The 19,539-nt window shown below is 45.1% G+C and overlaps 1 protein-coding gene across 2 annotated transcripts in view; it reads left to right on the forward strand.

The window, feature by feature from the left end:
• The window catches only part of mtcl2 (microtubule crosslinking factor 2), a 122,762-nt gene that overhangs the window by 87,837 nt on the left and 15,386 nt on the right, over positions 1–19,539 (forward strand). For both annotated transcript variants that reach the window (XM_079675149.1, XM_079675148.1), the window contains exons 12-17: positions 393–503; positions 1,164–1,394; positions 1,736–1,852; positions 1,964–2,131; positions 17,237–17,380; positions 17,662–17,778. In XM_079675149.1, coding sequence (XP_079531275.1) covers positions 393–503; positions 1,164–1,394; positions 1,736–1,852; positions 1,964–2,131; positions 17,237–17,380; positions 17,662–17,778 — 888 coding nt within the window. The remainder of the gene's footprint in view (positions 1–392; positions 504–1,163; positions 1,395–1,735; positions 1,853–1,963; positions 2,132–17,236; positions 17,381–17,661; positions 17,779–19,539) is intronic.

The raw sequence follows: 19,539 nt of genomic DNA on the forward strand, positions 1-19,539 counted from the left end.
GTGTGTGTGTGTGTGTGTGTGTGTGTGTGTGTGTGTGTGTGTGTGTGTGTGTGTGTGTGTGTGTGTGTGTGTGTGTGTGTGTGTGTGTGTGTGTGTGTGTGTGTGTGTGTGTGTGTGTGTGTGTGTGTGTGTGTGTGTGTGTGTGTGTGTGTGTGTGTGTGTGTCGTACAGTAGCGTGCGGCAGCTGAGGTGTGATTTAAAGGGTGTTCTAGCACAAAACTGCCATGTTATATGCTTACCACCCATGGCTGTTTCTCGCTTTTTACATGTTCTTTTAACTCTCTCTTCCCTCACCAATTCCCCTCCCTTTACTCCTTCTCTCCTTGTTTCCTGATTACTAATGTTTCCCTAATCCACTGCTTAATTTCCTTCCTTCTTTCTCTCACTTCCAGTCCGGTGACATCCAGGCGCGGCTGTCCGAAGTGGAAGAGCTGTCTCTGGGACCTCAGGGGGAGTTGGAGGAGAGGCAGGCTCCGAGAGAAACCACTCTCATACTCACACAGGTCATTTTCCACAGAATACTGTTGAGACACACTCACTAATTAACTAAACCAGTACACAAAACACCCTCAAACACACATTGAAACCTGTTAGAAAAATATCACTCGTCAACGGCTTGAGCTTCGATAATCAGCATACATTATATATTTATTATCCTTGCAAGAATGGAAGTAGTCGTCACACACAGAGCATTTGGTACAACTAGTTCCTGAACAGTGTCCTTCACATGCTTTATTCAAGAGAGGGAGTTACACAGTCACAATATGGCGGAATACCGGTTCAAAGCAGTATTCTATGCTTAGTTCAGATTAACTAAAGCCCACGTCAGAAATGATCATCCTTGTCATATGTCTATCTCCATAGAGTCTGAATCATCATGTTAATCGTTGTCACATAGCTATCATATGCCTAAAACAGTGTGTCCTGAGGGTCTTCTAGGTAATCATACATCCTGTTGCGTAGCTACGTAGGGCCTTTGTTATCATGTGCTACTCTGATATTGGAAGAGTACATTCATTATTTCCCCAACCAAACCCAAGTGTATATAGACATCTACAGAAGAACACACTTATTTTGCTGTCAAACTGAATTTACCTCATGTTATATTTGAGGCGTTTTTTCAAAGATTTAGCGTCTTTATTCAAACTCTCTTCTCCCCTCAGCTCCAGGAGGAGCACCAGAAGGCTCTGCTCCGTCGGGACTTCCAGCTGCAGAGTCTGGGCCTCCAGGCTCGGCTTCAGCAGAAGTCATGGAGCCAGGAGAGGTCTCTGCTGGTGCAGGAGTCCCAGCACCTGAAACAGGCCCTGCTCCTGCTCAGCCTCAAACTACGCTGCTTCCTCAAACACTGGAGGCTGGGCTGCAGGAAAGACACCGAGTGGAAGGACATCTTGGAGGTAAGAGGGGACAGAAAGGATTTAATAGTCAACTCAATTATTTTGCCCAATAAATCTTATCGAAAAGCAATGCTCTATTATCCTAAAAGCTTCAAAGGATTTCTCCAACTGTCATCAAACATGTTGAAATAAGGTTGTTTTAGGTTTTCATCCTGCAAAAGCATTAAGAAAAAATTGTAAGAAAAGAAAGATTGACTAAAATGTGACATACAAGGCGTTGTAGCTTAATTGAATTTTCAACAAATTGTCCTAGAAAATCACCACTTATTGTGTGATGGATAGTATTTATGATAGTTTAGAGATAAATTACAGCTGATCCTGCTTTGTGTGTTGTTGTCTAGATAAACAGTCTGAGGGACCTTTACTTGCTGTTGGAGGAGGAGAACCTGACAAGCCCCGCCCACCAGACTGACAAGCGGACTGCTGCAGAAGAACAACCTCTCAGTCCCACTATCAAGGTTGGTAGAGTGACACACACACACAGACACACTTGTGCACACACACACACACACACACACACACACACACACACACACACACACACTCAACATTCGTCCCTCTCCCTGCAGTCTAGTGCAGTGAGCAGCACCTTGGCAGACCTGAAGGTGGCGCTGCGGGATCTGAGCGGCGAGTTGCGACAGGAGAGACAAGGCTCCCAGGAACTCACCCAGCAGTTCGCTAAGGCCAAGGCATCATGGGAGGTGGAGAGGACTGAACTCAAGAGCCTCGTCACACAGGTAGGAAATACTTCAGGAACTTTTTTGTAGGAAAGTATTGACTCCTACTTCACATTAGGCAACTTTTGGCATTACAGATTTTGGCCCAATCCGAAACCACGTCCTAACCCTACCCCTACACACTACCCCTCCGTTTGCGCGTTCGCTCGGAGGGTCCGCCACATTAAGTGCTGTTCCAAACCAACGAGTGTGGAGCGGTGTGGAGGGGGAGTGGGCTATCAAGCCATCAAACAGCGAGTCTGCAGCGGTGCTGACTTGAGACCGGCCTCTACCTCTCTACCTGACCGGAGTCATGCTGTGTGTGTCCGTCAGGAAACAAGCTGTTTTCAAGAAGTTCCAGCAAACATCCACTGATAAACTGCGATGTTAACAACCTCATGATAACCTAATTTTTTTTTTACTTCGGATCGTACCTGTGTTTAGTCTAGAACAGTGGTTCCCAACCTGGGGGGCGCGCCAAAGATTGCAGAGGGGGCTCCAGGCCTCAGATGATTTGAGGCCAAATATCATATTTAGACTTTTTTTTTTTTACTTTTTTTTTTTTTTTTACATAGAATTGTAAGGCAATACATGATTGTCACTAAAAGCCTTGTCTCTACATTACAATAAAATATAAAAAATAATTGACTAATTAATTTTAATAAAAAATCCAGTTAGTATTAAAGGCATAAAAAGACAGAAATGTATAATTCTTTCTTTAATAGAAATGTTTCTTCTGCCCATAAAGTGTCCAAACCAGGCTTGTCTGGATAAGCGCATTTTTAAAACATATTCATTGTCCATGCCGGTTTCAGTTGGATTATTTGTCACAGTTGCTCCAATCAGATCGGTCTGCTCCATTTTGTAAATTATTTACGACTTTTGAATCCACATAAACACATCGGCAAAATCCGGCTTACTTTGAGCATGTGTTTTAAACAGTTTAATCCCTTTGCGAATTGTTTCCACTTGCGCTGTCCTTTAATTTCTTCATACAGCGGGAATCCAAATCAATTAATCCTGAGTCCAATAACCATCAGTCACTCCAATAGTGCTCCTTAATTACGCTTTCATCCTCCTTTAACAAAATACTTCACATTCATCCAGTTTGTGACAGTAGTTGTAGCATTTTTGAGACTTTTAAACTTTAAATACCCCTTGTGTGTGTGTGTGTGGGGGGGGGGGGGGGCGCAACTTCCAACAGGAGTCATTTGGGGGGGCTCTTGGGAAAAAAGGTTGAGAACCCCTGGTCTGGAAAAAGGTAAATGTGTGCATTTTATTATAAAGTTGTGTATATTTACAGACTGTTGCAAAAACTAAGAAGCTTAGAAAAATCATGTTTAAAACTAAAAGAAAGATGTTTGGAGTTTTATTTTAGTTATTAATTTTAATTTTTTGTCCAAGAGATGCTGATTTGAAACCTTTGTTACATACAGTTACGGCATTTCCTGTTTCTGCCGGAGAGAGGGGAGGCCGTCCCAAAGCTTGCCGCTGTATTTACTCCCTCCATATGACAGGAGGGAGCCTCGTTGAGCTGCGAGTGTCACTCCACGGAGTTCACTCCGTCACGGAGGGGTAGTGTGTAGGGGCAGGGTGTAGGGCCTGGTTTGGGATTGGGCTTTAGTTGGTTCTATTGTTGACAACAGCGTTGTCACATATTGCTGTGCACCAATCAGGGTTAAGGGTTCATGTTGCCATGCTGCTGTCAATCAAATCTGATCAAACTACGCCAGCACAGCCTGGATGAAGCAGCTTAGCCAAATTAAGTGGTAAAATTGTAAATAACTGTACTACACATACTGTAAAGAACTTTTATTCCAGACGTTTCTTAATATTCATGAATACTTCAAGTAGGGGAATACCTCCTCTTTTTAACAGAGCTTTAAAAGGCACTATTAGTACATAAGCACTTGAAGCCTATCAATGCTTCTCAAAAACTAAATATGTTTGCTGTATGCAAATTAAGCAGTTGTGTAGTCCATTAGTTCAAACTAACTTTAATTGTTATATTAAGATGGATGCCTTATGCAATAATGTACAAAATGCATCATAGCCGTTTTCTTCAGTTGAATTGTTTATTTGTGAGTGGAGCTAGATGACGACATTAAGAATCCATCAAGCCCTCAGAAACTTGCCGGGATGCCCAGATCCTGGGAAAATCTAGCAGAAAACAAACTTAGGAGAAGCACTAAAATCAATGCAGTGGGAGGATAAAGTAAAATGGCCTCCTCAATTAATCAGCACAGGAGCACAGCGTCCATCACTTACAGAAACGTTTAAAGCCATCAAGTCTGACAAAATGTACAAGATGCTTATAATCCAGCTAACTTTTGCTTGCAAGCCTGTCTATGAGGACAGTTACAGTACAGAAGAGCCTGCGGGCAACAGACAGAAGGAAAATGTGGGAAGAGAACATTCATTTTGTCAAGTGGTTCTTGACATTGATGGCATTCTAATTGGCCAATTTCTACTTCTTCAACCGTCAAGTCGCTTATTTGTCCATCGGAGCCTTTCATCCCCTCTCTGTCTGTCTGTCTTGTCGACAGGCTGTGAGTAATGGTTTTCTGTTGTACCTCCTCTCATTGTCTGTGTGCCTAACAGCAGCACAGGAGGTAATTGTGTTAATTAACAGCCTCTGAGATAGAACATGGCCTGGGTGCTACCGGCCGGTAATTGAGACAGAAGAGAGAAAAGGGGGAGATAAAAGAAGGAGAGAGAGGACACCGAGAGGCGTGTTATAGTTTGCCAATTTAAAAAGCTTCTACCTTTGTTCATTCATATTATGCAACCATCTATTGGCCATCTGTCAGAAAGGCAGATATTTTTTAATTTCACAATGTGAACAAACTGTAGATTATAGGGAATTTCAGGATTCAAATACCTTAACTTTATTAAAGTAGCTTGAAATGATATGCATTGTCATTTTTTCCTGTAATATTTCCTTCTTATACTAAGTTCTTTCAACATTATGTTTAATGTGGAAACCTGTGAAACAAAAACTTAAAAAATTGCATCCATAGTGACCGTAGTCTCACTTAACTGTATCCTATTTCTAGACTTGTAGACATAAAGCCACCCTAAGAGATAAAGCAAGGTTTTTTGTGCTTATTATTTTTTTGTTAATCTTGTTAAGTTACCGGTGACAATGTTATATAATGTTAGAATAAAGATTAAAAGGTCACTCCTGGTCCATTGGGAGCGTTGAAAAGCAGTCTGGTAAACGCAGGAAGTCCCTGAAGTAGTAGGAAAAGGTAATAACTGAGGTTACCTACTGTAACCCCAGCTTCTATGATTAAATGGCGCAGCCCTCTAAGGCTATCGCTAATGAGTAATCCCCCTGCGCACCCGCGCAGCACTGAAATACTTGTAGTCCACGCCCACCCGCAAGGTGGGCCCCGCCCTCGGGCCTCCTTCCGGTATAAATAGGAAGGAGGCCCGGCAATCTGCTCCCATACAAAATAACTTTTCTTCAGCTATTCGTAGAGCCAGTGGCGCCCAGTGCTTAGAGGGCTGCGCCATCTACTCATAGAAGCTGGGGTTACAGTAGGTAACCTCAGTTCTATTTAGTATATATGGCTTCGCCCTCTAAGGCTATCGCTATTGGGTTAAGGGTGAAGCATGATGTAGTCTGCGCCCCACTGGGTCCGCCCGGCACTAGAAGCACAGACACACCTGCTCAATAACACCCCATGCCTGTTGTTCCATGCGTAATGGCGCATCACCGTCCCTGGAACATAGCAAAACATGTCTATCTTCCCTGACGGGATGAAGGCTGGGAACAATACATACCCAGCCGCTGTGAGAAAGTGGAGTCGAAGGTCCCACCTTGCCCAGCAATCATAGAAGGGGAACAGCAGCTCTCTGCGTGTCAGACAGGAGAGCGCCCAGCTGGATCCCTGACGTCACTCACTCTGACAAGACACTCCGTACAGGGTGTGTCAGAGAGGAATGGGAGACATCCCTTAAATAAAATTGAATAAATGAACAGGAGGAAGACCAAGATGCAGCAGTGCAAATGTCTTCCACTGACATTCCTCCGTGCAAAGCCGTGGAGGAGGACATTCCTCTGGTGGAGTGCGCATTGATGTTCTCCGGGAGATCCACCCCAGAGGAGACATAAGCCTGTGTCACAGCTTCACACAGCCAGTGTGACAGCCGTTGTGCAGACAGAGGCTGCCCGATCGAGCGCTCTCTATAATGCACAAACATGCGCTGAGAATGGCGCAAGGCAGCCGTGCGCGCCACTAGCAGGACAGCGCGCGCACAGGACAGAGAAGATGAGACGCGGCTTCTTCCTCCGACCAGTGAGGAGGGGGAAAGAAGCCATCCAAGGTGATCACTCATGACTCTAACGAGCTTGTGATGACCTTTGGCATAAAAGCCGGGTTAGGGCGTAAAACAGCTGAACTGCCATCTCCTTGGATCCGGAGGCATGACGGAGCCACGGAGAGAGCAGACAAACCCTTTTCACTGATAGAGCCAAAAGTAATACTACTTTGGCTGACAACAGTTTAAGGGGAACCTGGTCTAAAGGTTCAAATGGGGCTTTGCTTTAGTGCGCGTAACACCAAAGCCAAATCCCACTGAGGCGCCAGTGCGCGTGACACAGGTCTGAGTCTCCGTACTCCTCGCATAACACGGCTGCTGCGCTCTGCGAGCCCCTCTGTTCAATTTGCCGGGAATATACATTGCTCTGATGAGAGCAACGTGTGTGCGCGCCCAGAACAGCAGCCGCCTGGCTGCGTTCAGAAGCTGCGCAGAACGTACTCCTCCCTGGCGATTGAGGTAGGCTGCTTCCATAGCCGTGGCCTGTTGTCTGTGCAAATCAACACATTGATTGTACAGCAACGGGGCGACTCCCCCGTTAATTTCCGAGATTTTGAAAAATAGCGGAGTGAAAACCGCATAAGACACTGTTCCTGGGATGACAGGAGTGTTTCTTGTATCCCATGGAAATACTGGTGGGGAGAGACTTCTCTGTGATGTGCCGTAATGGTCGTCATGGTGACGAGCCACGCCATCACCGCCGCTGCCCGTGAGGCAAAAGAGCGGCGAGGGAGTTTCCACATGCTGCATTTCACTCCGTCTCTCATAATGAGGCGCGTACACGCCCAGGGGATGAGAGGTGTGTGCATGCTGTCCACACGAGGCGTTATAACGGTGCTCGTGGGTTATTATGACCGTGTTTAGGAGGCATATCTGGGACAGAGGAATACAGCGAGCTCTGCAGTTTATACACCAACAGGTTAAAACAGCAGGCTTCTGCAGCAAATGAACCACCTCTGGAGTCCCCCTGTTGGAAGAGACCCAGGGGGATCATCACGTGACCAGCTGAGGCCAACGCAGAGCAGCTGCATCCCGGAGAGGGCTGTGTGGGTTGTGACACGCCGGAGGAGAGCTGTCAGTTCCTCCCCTCGCTGCCGCGAGAGTCGCGCTCTCATGCTGGCTGAGTTTAATTCCACTCCCAGATAACGATTGTCTGAGAGGGAAGAGGACAGCTCTTCTTCCAATTTATTATCAAACCCAGGCTTTGACAGATGCGATACGAGATGTACCGTCTGTAAAGCGACTTCCTCTTTGGAGCGAGCCAGCAAATAGCAGGTCGTCCAGAGGAAAACCACACTCTCATCCCTCCTCTGTGTAGTGGCTCCAGCCTTCTCTACACAAAAATGCGATGAGCCAGGAAATATCCGAACGGCAGACGATTGTCTGGTCTGATATTCCCTGAAATGAGAAAACGCAGGAATTTCCTGTGTTTTGGGATGATGGGTACATGGAAGTATGCAAGTCCTTCAGGTGGAATTGAACCAGTCGTCCTGGTGACAAATTCCAGCACCTGTTTGATCGTCAGCATGTGGAATACTGACAGATCCAGGATGTCTCATTCCCCCAGTCTTTTTCGGGATTAGAAAAATAACGGGAGTGAAAACCCCTGATTTTCCTCCCTTTGAGGAACCCTGGAAATATCCTCTTTCAACAGGAGCTCCAGCAGCTCGGATTGGAGCGCAAGACATAGCTTCTGGGATAACAGGAGTGTTTCCTGTATCCCATTGAACTGTGGGGGGGGGAGAGGCAAACTGCAGGACGTATCCTCTGCTGATCAGCCTGCTCATCCATCTGTCCATCAGACACACACGCTGCCACTCTGAGAAAAAGTCTGAGAGCGGGCGCACGTGCTCAAGATGTGTTTTTGGTCGTCATGGTGACGAGCCACGCCAGAGCCCCTGCCGCCGCTGCCCGTGAGGCAACCCAAGGCGTGCTTGGACCAAAAGGGCTGCGCGGGGGCCTCCACACGCTGCGTCTCACTCCGACTCTCATCATGAGGCGCGTACACGCTCAGGGTATGGATGGAGGTGTGTGCAGTGCTGCCCACATGAGGCGTTAACGGCGCTCATGGGTTTATTAAGGCCGTGTTTACGAGGCGTATCTCTGACAGAGGAATGCCGCGAGCTCTGCAGTTTATTAACCAACAGGTTAAAACCAGGCTTCTGCAGCGAGCCTCGCTGTCTACTAATCAACAGATTAGTGGCAGCCGGCTTAATTAGCGCGCTCTGAAATGTATTAACCGACAGGTTAAAACCAGGCTTTAGCAACGAGCCCTGCTGGCTATTAACCGACAGGTTATAGGCAGCTGGTTTACAGAGGGCGTGAGACAACCCAAGGTGGGCTTGGACCGAAAGGGCTGCGCGGGGGCCTCCACACGCTGCGTCTCACTCCGACTCTCATCATGAGGCGCGTACACGCTCAGGGGATGGATGGAGGTGTGTGCAGTAGGGGTTTCACAACTACCAATATTTACTAGTCGACACGTTTTTCAAAATAGCAGTCGACTAGTCGTTACGTCATAATAAAGACACACAAAGAGAGGTGTACAACTGTATTTAATATTGGAACTCATACAGTAACATTAAACACTGCATTTTAATTTGTGTTACATGGCTGAGTAAATAATAAACAGTAACTGGACTCACCAAAATCGACAGCAAAAAACTATTGTTTACATAAATGCCACGTAAATCCAGTGCGCAACAGCGCATTGCGCAACACTTTATTCGCTGTCCTCCACGATAACGTCCACCTTTCCATATTTTTGGTTTGGTTTGAACACCAACGAATCGACATGTGAGGGAAGGAGGCTTGACCGCTTTCGGGTGACAGTGTTGCCTGCCAGGGCAAAAACCCTCTCACTCGGGGTGCTTGTGGCTGGAATAGCCAGGTAGCTCCTCGAAAGCGGGGGAAGCGGTGCACGTTTTCTGCCCACCACTCCAGTGGATTATCCATTGTGGGGATATGCGGTGTCCGCTGGCAGTAATCCCGTAGCTCATCATCCGCATCACTGTTGACCCGTGTTTTCTTGCTGTTCGTTTGCCTCTGTTCAGTGCTGACGCCGGTCCGTTGCTCACTGGTGCTAGCATTACTGCTAGTGCTAGCTGTCGTCAGCGGGTGTTTCATCTTCAGATGGTTGCGCATAGCAGATGTATTTGTATTGTACTTCAGTACAGCTGTACACAACTGACACTTCACTGTGGAGTTGGTTAAATCTTCGTTGAAGTACTGCCATACATAAGAATGTCGGACGTGTTTTGGAGCATTTTGCAGCACCTCGTTTACCTCAATTTTTTTCACGACTAGTTGACTAGGGCCTACAGCACCGAATAGTGGTAAAGGTAGTCGACTAGTTAATTAGTTGGTGAAACCCCTAGTGTGCAGTGCTGCCCACATGAGGCGTTATAACGGCGCTCATGGGTTTATTATGACCGTGTGTAGGAGGCGTATCTCGGACAGAGGAATGCCGCGAGCTCTGCAGGTTATTAACCGAGGTTAAAACCGGCAGGCTTCTGCAGCGAGCCCTGATGTCTACTTAATCAACAAATTAGTGACAGCTGGCTTAATTAGCGAGCTCTGCAGTTTATTAACCGATAGGTTAAAAACAGCAGGCTTCTGCAGCAAGCCCTAGGCGCCGTGGCGCTGCGGGCGCTGCCGCTGGGGGCACTCAGCCTGGAATACTGCTCATTCCCCCGTTCTGGCTTCTCTGTGATGTGCTGTGCTGGTCGTCATGGTAACGAGGCACGCCATTGCCCTCGCCGCCGCTGCCCGTGAGGCGAAAGGGCTGCGAGGAAGCCTCCACACGCTGCGTTTCACTCCGGCTGTCATCATGAGGCGTGTACACGCTCAGGGGATGAGTGGAGGTGTGTGCAGTGCTGTTCACATCAGGCGTTATAACGGCGCTCATGGGTTATTATGACCGTGTGTAGGAGGCGTATCTCGGACGGAGGAATGCCGCGAGCTCTGCAGGTTATTAACCGATAGGTTAAAACCAGCAGGCTTCTGCAGGGAGCCCTGCTGTCGACTTAATCAACAGATTAGTGGCAGCCAGCTTAAAGAGCCTGTGACCCGAGTGTCCCCCATCATCCAAACCCATCAATTTGAGTAAATATTGTCCCCCTTGAAAACCGTTACTGAACTGATTTTGGATATTTGTACTTTGATAACCATTAATCTGCCCTTCAATGTTGACCATTTTCTGGATCTTCGCAGGGATTCTTCAAGTCCCGCCAAATTATGTGTGACGTCATTGCGGGCACAGCGCTCCAGCTGCACCATTCAGGATCCCAGCATCTGCATGTAAACGCACGATGTGGCACACAGCAGCAAGCTCAGACAGCGATGACAGTTTAATTTTGAACGTGTCTGAGAGCTCATATGAGGCTGAAGGATCGGTTTATGTTGTATCTGTTAGAAGTTTAGGAATTAGGTGCGTCAATATGGGCGATCATACGGTCATGTAGCCAGTGGTGGACTGGGACTAAAAATCATTCCGGGACTATCGACCGGCCCGCTTCGGTACCGCTAGTAAATTGTCAACGTGGGGAGTGGGGGATGTGCTAGTGACTTATCCGACCGGCCCACTTCGGTACCGGCCCATCGGGATTCGTCCCGATGGCCAGTCCGCCACTGCACCCAGCCCACGTAAACTATCAACGGGGGGAGCCTCGCTGCGGGGAAACGGTGGACCTAGTGTCCCGAACGGAGTGGGAATAATAATAATAATAATCTGTGCATTTTATCCATTAATCTCCCCAACATTGTGGTAAAAAAAACACACGTTTAATCCATGTTGGTTTACTTCAACTACAAAAAGCATCGGTTTGTTTTCTCATCAGGAAATGCAGACCGGCTCAAACAAACGATTTTTAAATCATCATCCTCACGATCATTTAATGTATCATATGTTTGCCGAATTGAGATGAAAGCACTAATAAATGTAGTTTCATCCACTTGAGTTTACAACTACAAAAATAATCGATTTCATCCGACGGGAGGAAATTCAGCAGCTCTCACTACCGATTTTTAATCCTAATTTAATCATCATCTTCACCACGATCATTTATGTTTATTTTCGCCGAATTGACATGAAAGCACTGACAAATACGAATATACTGTGGTCAACTTCATTAAAATGTTATTAAGGTGCCTAAACTCAGTAATTCACCATTTCTACGCATGACAACACACTTTGTCCGTGTTTGGCTCTCTCGCTGCACAGTGAAGCGTTCCCGCATTGACGTCAATTCCGGCTTCCCCAAAACTTCAAAATGAGTCGAAGGAATTTCCGCGCGATGTTCGAAATTATTGATATTTATCGGAACGGTATCGCTTTTTCTTTTTTAAACTGACGGTTTGAGATGACTAGTAGCCCAATATTTCATTGCACAACAGTTGTTGGAAGGCTGTCACAGGCTCTTTAATTACCGGCTCTGCTTCCTCGGAGGCTCTCGCAGAGCAGACCAGGAGCGGGGGAGCCTCACTCCCCTTTGACTCGCCGCCGGGAGACCCGTGTCTCTGGGGTGGCGGGGGAGCGGAGACGTGGGACGGAGGCCCTGCAGCCGCGAAAGGCGAGTCTTACGCCGAGGCGGTTGCTGTGGGCGTCTCTCCTCTTGCGGCCTCCTGTGGCCGGCGTGGACGCCGCGGCTGCTGCGGGCGTTGGTGCCGCTGTGGGTGCTCAGCAGGCTGGAGCCAGCTGACATGCTGGCGAATGCCTTCCGCCTGTTCCGCGGCCGTCTTCATGGACTCCACCATGGCGTGGAACTGGGGTCCTAACAGCCCGTACGAGCTGATTGGAGCGTCCAGTAGCACTTTTCTGGCCATCTCCGTAACAGACGCCTGCTGCAGGTGGCGCTGGATCTGTGTCACCCACGCGGAAATCCTCGCCTGGGAGACAGCAACGGACGCGCACAGAGTGAGCGCCGTGCTGGCCGCCTTGCTGATTTCCTCTGCCTCGGTGGTGGACCGCTCTACCAGTGTCACCACCGAGTTGGAGAGCAGCGCGATGATATTCGCCGCCGCCTGAAAGGCACACTGGTGCACCCGGTCGGCCTGGCGGGCGACATACTCTCTGGGGGAGCTCAACGTAGGGCGCCGTCCTGTGGCGACGGAGAAGGGGACCGCATGCTCGGCTGCCAAACCAGCCCCCTGCTCCGACTCTGTCTCCCCCGTCCGGGGGAGAGGAGGGAGGGGAGAACCGCACGGTGAACCATGGAGGGAGACGGGGTAGGAGTCGTCCGACTCCTGACCGGCACTCGGCTCCAGGGACATGCTGCCGTCAACGTGCTCCTGGAAGGGCCAATCATCCTCGTCGGCCGCAGCAGCTAGAGCGTCCGCTCTTCGCTTCCTGATGGCTGATGGGAGACGGGCACAATGTGAGCAAGCGACCTGCTGGCTGAGAGCCGCGTCCGCGTGCTCTGGCCCCAGGCAGGATTCACACATTGCGTGCTGGTCATAGCTCATGATATATCCTGAGCCACATGAGGGACAATTTCGGATGCAGTTGTTGCTCATTATGTTTAATGGTTCTGTGCTTCAGTAACTGCCGAGGTTTGCTGAAGAAAAGAGGGAGCAGATTGCCGGGCCTCCTTCCTATTTATACCGGAAGGAGGCCCGAGGGCGGGGCCCGCCTTTCGGGTGGGCATGGACTACAAGTGTTTCAGTGCTGCGCGGGTGCGCAGGGGGATTACCCAATAGCGATAGCCTTAGAGGGCGAAGCCATGTACGAAATAGAACTTTAACACATACTGAACCCTTTGAGCAATATGTCAACATGTATAACAAAAACCACTACATATGGGTAAAATGGGAGCTAAACATCAAACAAATTAAACATGAAACATTTGTATACTGAAGCTACTAGCAACAAGTCTCAAAGTGTGACAACTATCACGTGCAAAACAGAAACAATTGGACGTTAATGATTCATCTAAATGCACAATTAGTCAATAAATGATATACAATTATAGGAACAATCATCACATTTCCTAGTAAATATAATGTTGTGATAACCAAATATGAGGCCAACCATGAATAACAAGAAATGTTAAGGAAAGTAATGAGTGTATATTGTTCAATGCAGAGTAAATGTATGCAGTTGTTTAAACTACATTATTTTGGCAGGTACGCCTTTAATCTTTAACCATAATCTTACCCTATCATCTCAGCCTAATGCTCATTGTAATAATAAACTTTAATCCAAATTGAAAACTGAAATGCCACTTTGGCAAGTAGTAAATGAAGAATGTGTTTCAGCCCACACAACTACCGAAACACAAACTCTCTCACACACTCACACACACACACACACACACACACACACACACACACACACACACACACACACACACACACACACACACACACACACACTCTCACACACAAAAAGACACACACACTGAGGGAGTGATTCATCATCCTCATGATTAGAGAGTCTCCCCTCATACTGTGGTGCGATATCATTTTTGTTTTGATTGGTTGAGCAGCTCATTTTAGCAGCCAATAGGAAACACACGCAATTGATATGAGATTAAATTCACAGACAAACCTTTAGGGCTTTATCAAAGGACTTAATCAAGAAAATGAGTTTTGGTCGAGCTGATTTGGTTGTACTGTATGCGTGTGTTACCCCAGCCTAGATGCCACAGCTGGAAGCAATCTCTTTGCTGCCAACAACTCACAATGTAAAGTGTGTGTGTGTGTGTGTGTGTGTGTGTGTGTGTGTGTGTGTGTGTGTGTGTGTGTGTGTGTGTGTGTGTGTGTGTGTGTGTGTGTGTGTGTGTGTGTGTGTGTGTGTGTGTGTGTGTGTGTGTGTGTGTGTGTGTGTGTGTGTGTGTGTGTGTGTGTGTGTGTGTGTGTGTGTGTGTGTGTGTGTGTGTGTGTGTGTGTGTGTGTGTGTGTGTGTGTGTGTGTGTGTGTGTGTGTGTGTTCACCAACCCACAGCAGTTCCAAAGCATCCTGACAGCCTGCGGCGGCTCCTCCAGCTGTTGCTTTGTTGAACAAGTCAACTCAATTTCAAACACTGTCCTACCTGTCAGACGGCTGATGGGAAATTATCTCCGCCGTTCAGCCTGATAAACAAACAACGTCCGTGAAGTAAAACAATATCCAGAGCCCTGAAAAGCATGCAGTACAACACCGCCTCCTTTTTCCCCTCTTAATCAGTCATCTATCCTGAGTGTAGGTCATGTTATGAACACCTGTCATGAGCAGCTGGACACTCAGAGCGCTCACTCATCAAATCTGTTGAATCACTTCATTGAGGGAGGGAGAAGGAGAATAAAGGGGGCAGGGAACAAAATATTTGATTTGGCTTTCCAGACAACACAGATGTGCAATTAAACATACATCACTGTCTGATCATACATGAAAGATCAGACATTATTTTTGTCTTCTACATAAATTCATTTGTTCTGATGGGCTGCCTTTATGCTTTAATATACTTTATTGGCATGAGTGTAACTATGTCAGTGTCAATTATTATTTAATAATAATCAAGAAAATAGCAGAAATAATATAAATCATATTGTTGAATTTCTTTTGAATGATCAAAACTTTTTGAACTATATACATTTTATTACCAAACGTATGAATGGCAAATGTGTTATGTTATTTAATTATTTATAATGCAAAACAAATGTTATTTGCCTATAATAATCTAGATTCAATGACCATACAGCCAACAACCCAACATTGCATCCATGACAGTGACACAGAATTTTTCGTGATAAACCAGTTTAATAATTCGGCCAACATATGTTTTTCCAGCTGTTAATCTGGTTCATCATCTTCCTTCTTCATTGCACATTAAAACATGAAATCAGAACTTCAGCTTTAAATACACATAGCATGAAACACAGTAAGCTTTGCTATATTTAACATCTGGATGCATTATGTAATATCTAAGCTGTTTTTATTTATAAACTGGCACACATGTTGTCCCTCAGGATTGTTTTGGTTACTGCTTCAGATAAACAGCTGATTGGTATGGAGAACTGCTAACACAAACAGATAAGATCAACTACTTTTTTTGTGTCTTGTTGTAAATATCTGCAGCAGGCAAATACTATTCTGACCAAAATAGCACATACAGTACATTAAGGCCCTGTGGGGGGCCGCATGATTAGGATGAAGATGTATTGGGGCCCACGGGAAGTTCAGTTGACCCCTCTGTTTATAGAATTTGTTGAATACACACACAGTACCGATTAAATACAAACATGCATTGGAATACAGGTATAGGTCAACACATGCAGTTGGGGGTCCGGTGCCTTGCTTAAGGGCAGCCCAGGAGTTAAACACTGACACTAACCAGTGTAATTGTTTCAAAGAACAACTACTTTTGCCTCTGCAGTAACTCTCTGACTTTGGTTTGTGACTATTTCAAAACCAACAAAACACACTGATTGTTTTTAGATTTTTTTAATCATATGTTAACAAAGTTAAATAACTTTATTGTGGAGAGAAAAGCACTTAATCACTTTTAAAATCGCTGTTTAGCACATACATATTTAGGGCTTTACTGTCCTTTTTAGCTTCTGTATAAAAAAACATTCTCGTACAACATCCTTATCATTTTATATTATGTTACACATTATTTATTTAGTTGTTTGTTATTATGGTGCCATACTGTAGCTAAGCACCTCAAGCAGGTAAACATCAAATCAGATTTCTGTCATTATTGTGTATTGATTGACAAAGAAGTGTTCTACTAAACAGTGACAGTCTTTGTTTTTGTCCACTAAAATGTACTTATATCTTTCGACCCCCCACAGAGAAAGAGTCAAGTTTGTTGTCTCTTTTTTTGTCAATGCCTCTTTGTCTTTGTTATACTTACTAACCATGCCCAGAAGTCCCTTTTGTGATTATTCAAGTAAAACATAATTCATAAATCCATGCTTTTATATTCATGGCTTTACTCGTTTAAATAGAAGTGATTGAACTTAATAACTGAGTTGTGAGTCATGAACCAGACGTCTCATCCACCAATAAAAGCCTCCCTCTTACCGCCTCAGCAGTGAACCTCGTTAAGACATTGGGCTCGTTAAGTCACGTTCATCACTAACGAACAACGCTCTGTTGCCATAGGAAACGGGGGTTTGGAGTGTGTGCGTCTGTTACCCTGAGATTGACTGCCAGACAGTCCATTAGCATATCCTAGCGTTCCTTCACTACATACGGACGCCACCGCCACAGAGCCAGACTGAGAGGGAGGATTGATGGGTCGGGTGTGTGTGTATGTTTGTGTGTGTATGAGTGTGTCTGTTTGTAAAATGGATGGGCCTGGTTGTGTGGGCTGTGTGAACTATCAAGATCAGATGGAGGAATAAGGCAAAAAAGAGCTGCTCATAAAAATATTAAGCGGTCCCACCTACAGAGTCTGTGACAGCAGGGCAAGATTTATGGAGAGGAGGGGAGAGTTGTATTCATGACAAATAGCAATTATTTCTGTGAGTGAGTGTTTCTGTGTTTTATTTTTAATTAAAAGCTGTTATTTCAGGAAACCACGTGGTCTGTGTTTTGCTTTTAGGTTGACCTTAAATGTATGCCTCATCTGGTTATTGTATTCATGTTTCTGTGTTCTTCATTTCACTTTGTACTTGTGAAGCAATTTGTGAAATCTATTTCTGTGAAAGGTGCTATAATAAATAAACTTATTATTATTATTATCTAGTTAAAAATAGTTTTAATTTTGCTGAAAGAAAAATATATATCAATTTAGAGACTCCACATACTAAAAATGGAAGTGAAAATGTATGGAATTTTTATATTTACCATGTTCTGTAAATCTTTCCTCTTCAGCTTGAGACCAAAGCAGGCAAGGCTCTGTCCGTCACAGATGCTCCAGATCCTCCAGACCTGAAGGTGGCGCTGAAGAGGGAGCGTGAAGAGCACCAGCACCTCCTGGCCGACTCCTACGCAGCTGTGATGGACCTAACCAAGCAGGTTAGTGTGTGTGGGGTTGGAAGGCAACAGGCTTTTTTTCTCAAACTAAACAAACATAAGGGCATAAGTGGTATAAATAGGTAGATCAAGAATTTCACACTAATTGTTAATCTACCTCTGTTAAACTTCAAGCTTAAAAAACTTGAAAGACCCATGTTTAATGATTTACTTGACATCATTGTACTGTTTAAATTCATATTCTGGTGGTTTGCGCTCCACATCCATGTTATTGTCTCCTCTAATGCTTGTCTCTCTGCTGTGACCCACCTGCGGACCTACAGCTTCAGCTCGGGGAGAGGAACTGGGGCAGAGAGAAGCTGGAGCTGCTGGAGAGGCTGAGCCAGGAGAGAGCTCAGTGGGAGCAGAGGCTGCTAGAGGCCACAGCGCAGCAGGGGAAGGTACGACAGGCTGCGTTTGTTTGTGTGCGTTTGTTTGTGTGCGTGTGAGAGAGAGAAATGTCAAAGATGAAGAAGAGATAAGCAGCATTTTTTGATGATGCAATCTGAAAGGAGGGGGTGTGTGTCTGAGATAAGAAAGACATGAGTTGTTGAATTAGTTGAGTTTCTTTCTACATCTAAAGTCATCTAAAGGTTTCACAGATTTCTCTGGAATTATATTAATATTACACAAAACCAAAAATGGTTGGAAAGCCATAGCTATTGCAAACAGGCTATAAAAACATGGGAAATGAAGCATTGGCCAGCTAAGCACATTCAAATATATAAGAGAAAAACAGCAGGTGTAATATTTGCCTTCCCCCCAGTTACATTGCCACAGATCTCACACCACCAGAACTCAGTCAAATAATAACGCAATTTTTAATGGAATTTAGGTATGCTCCCATAGAGTGGCGAAGTCACGCCCACTTACTTCCGCATCATGGGACCTTATTCCGAAAAAATAATACATTGAAGTCAATGGAGAGAGAAAAAGTATATTTTGATCCCGTTTGAATTGTGCCATGAATTACACATATGTTGTTTGTCAATCTTAAAAAATCATTTCCATGTCAAAAAATTCAAAGTTTGTCTTAAAACTGTTGAAATATAAGACTATGAAAAATATGCAACTAGAAAGACTACAAATCTCAGAGTCGCGTAAGTGCTGTCATAACTGATGTATTCCCTCCAGATAGCTAAAAATACATTTACTTAATGTACTTACTTACTTTAACAAGATGCCTGTGTGCTTTGTACCAGGTTGTTATCATACCAGTAATAGTACCTCTTGCTCGTTCTCGAAGAGCAACTAAAACAAAACACGAGAGTGTACCTTGTTAGCTAATGTTAGCTAGCTGACATTAACGTTACACATTACACTCGTGTTACTCACCGAAACCTTGTAAAGCCGGTCCCGCATGCTGGCTCTTACGGAACCGACTAACTCCCCTTTTTCGTATGTACAGCTCTCAACATGCCCGGACTTGTAGTGATTTTCACCTATTTTAATACTTTTCGCCTCATTCTGAAAGAAAGAGGTGAAATGTACCAACCTGACGGCCATCTTGGTGTTGGTGACGTGTGCAAGACCAGAGTTGTAGTTCATTGAGCGCTTCACACAAAGAAATGTGTAACTTCACAGTTTTACGACACATTTTAGTTTTTTTGACTTGCAAAATTATCTTTTAAATTGACAAACATCCTATGTGTAATTCGTGGCACAATTCAAACGGGATCGAAAGATAATCTTTCTCTCCCCATTGACTTCAATACATTATTTTTCCGATATAAGGTCCCATGGAGGTCCACCGGAAGGGGAGGGACTTCGCCACTCTATTAGATTCATGACCTCTATTTTAGTAACATTTACGCAATATGGCCAATAAAATCTTACGCCTTTTTTCTGTGAAATGTTTTCGTCATTTCAAACCAACATAATCTGGACCCTGTATCCTGTACCCTCTGGCTTCGAAAGAAATTGTACACAATATGCAATACTTTTTATTTTCTATATTTAGATACATTGTATTTGTGAGCTACTTAATTTCTAGACAATAAGACTTTCTTTTAAACAATAAAACATCAAGATAAAATGATGAAGAGAAGTCTCAAAATAAAAAAAAGGTTTCCTAGTTTTTTCAAAACTTCAAACCCATTGATCTATTTCTCAAACTGGACATTTCATCCTCACCAGTTTGTGTAGAAGCACAGCTGCTAGTG

The sequence above is a fragment of the Notothenia rossii genome (genome assembly GCF_949606895.1).
Source record: "Notothenia rossii genome assembly, chromosome: 4".
Classification (NCBI taxonomy): Eukaryota; Metazoa; Chordata; class Actinopteri; order Perciformes; family Nototheniidae; genus Notothenia; species Notothenia rossii.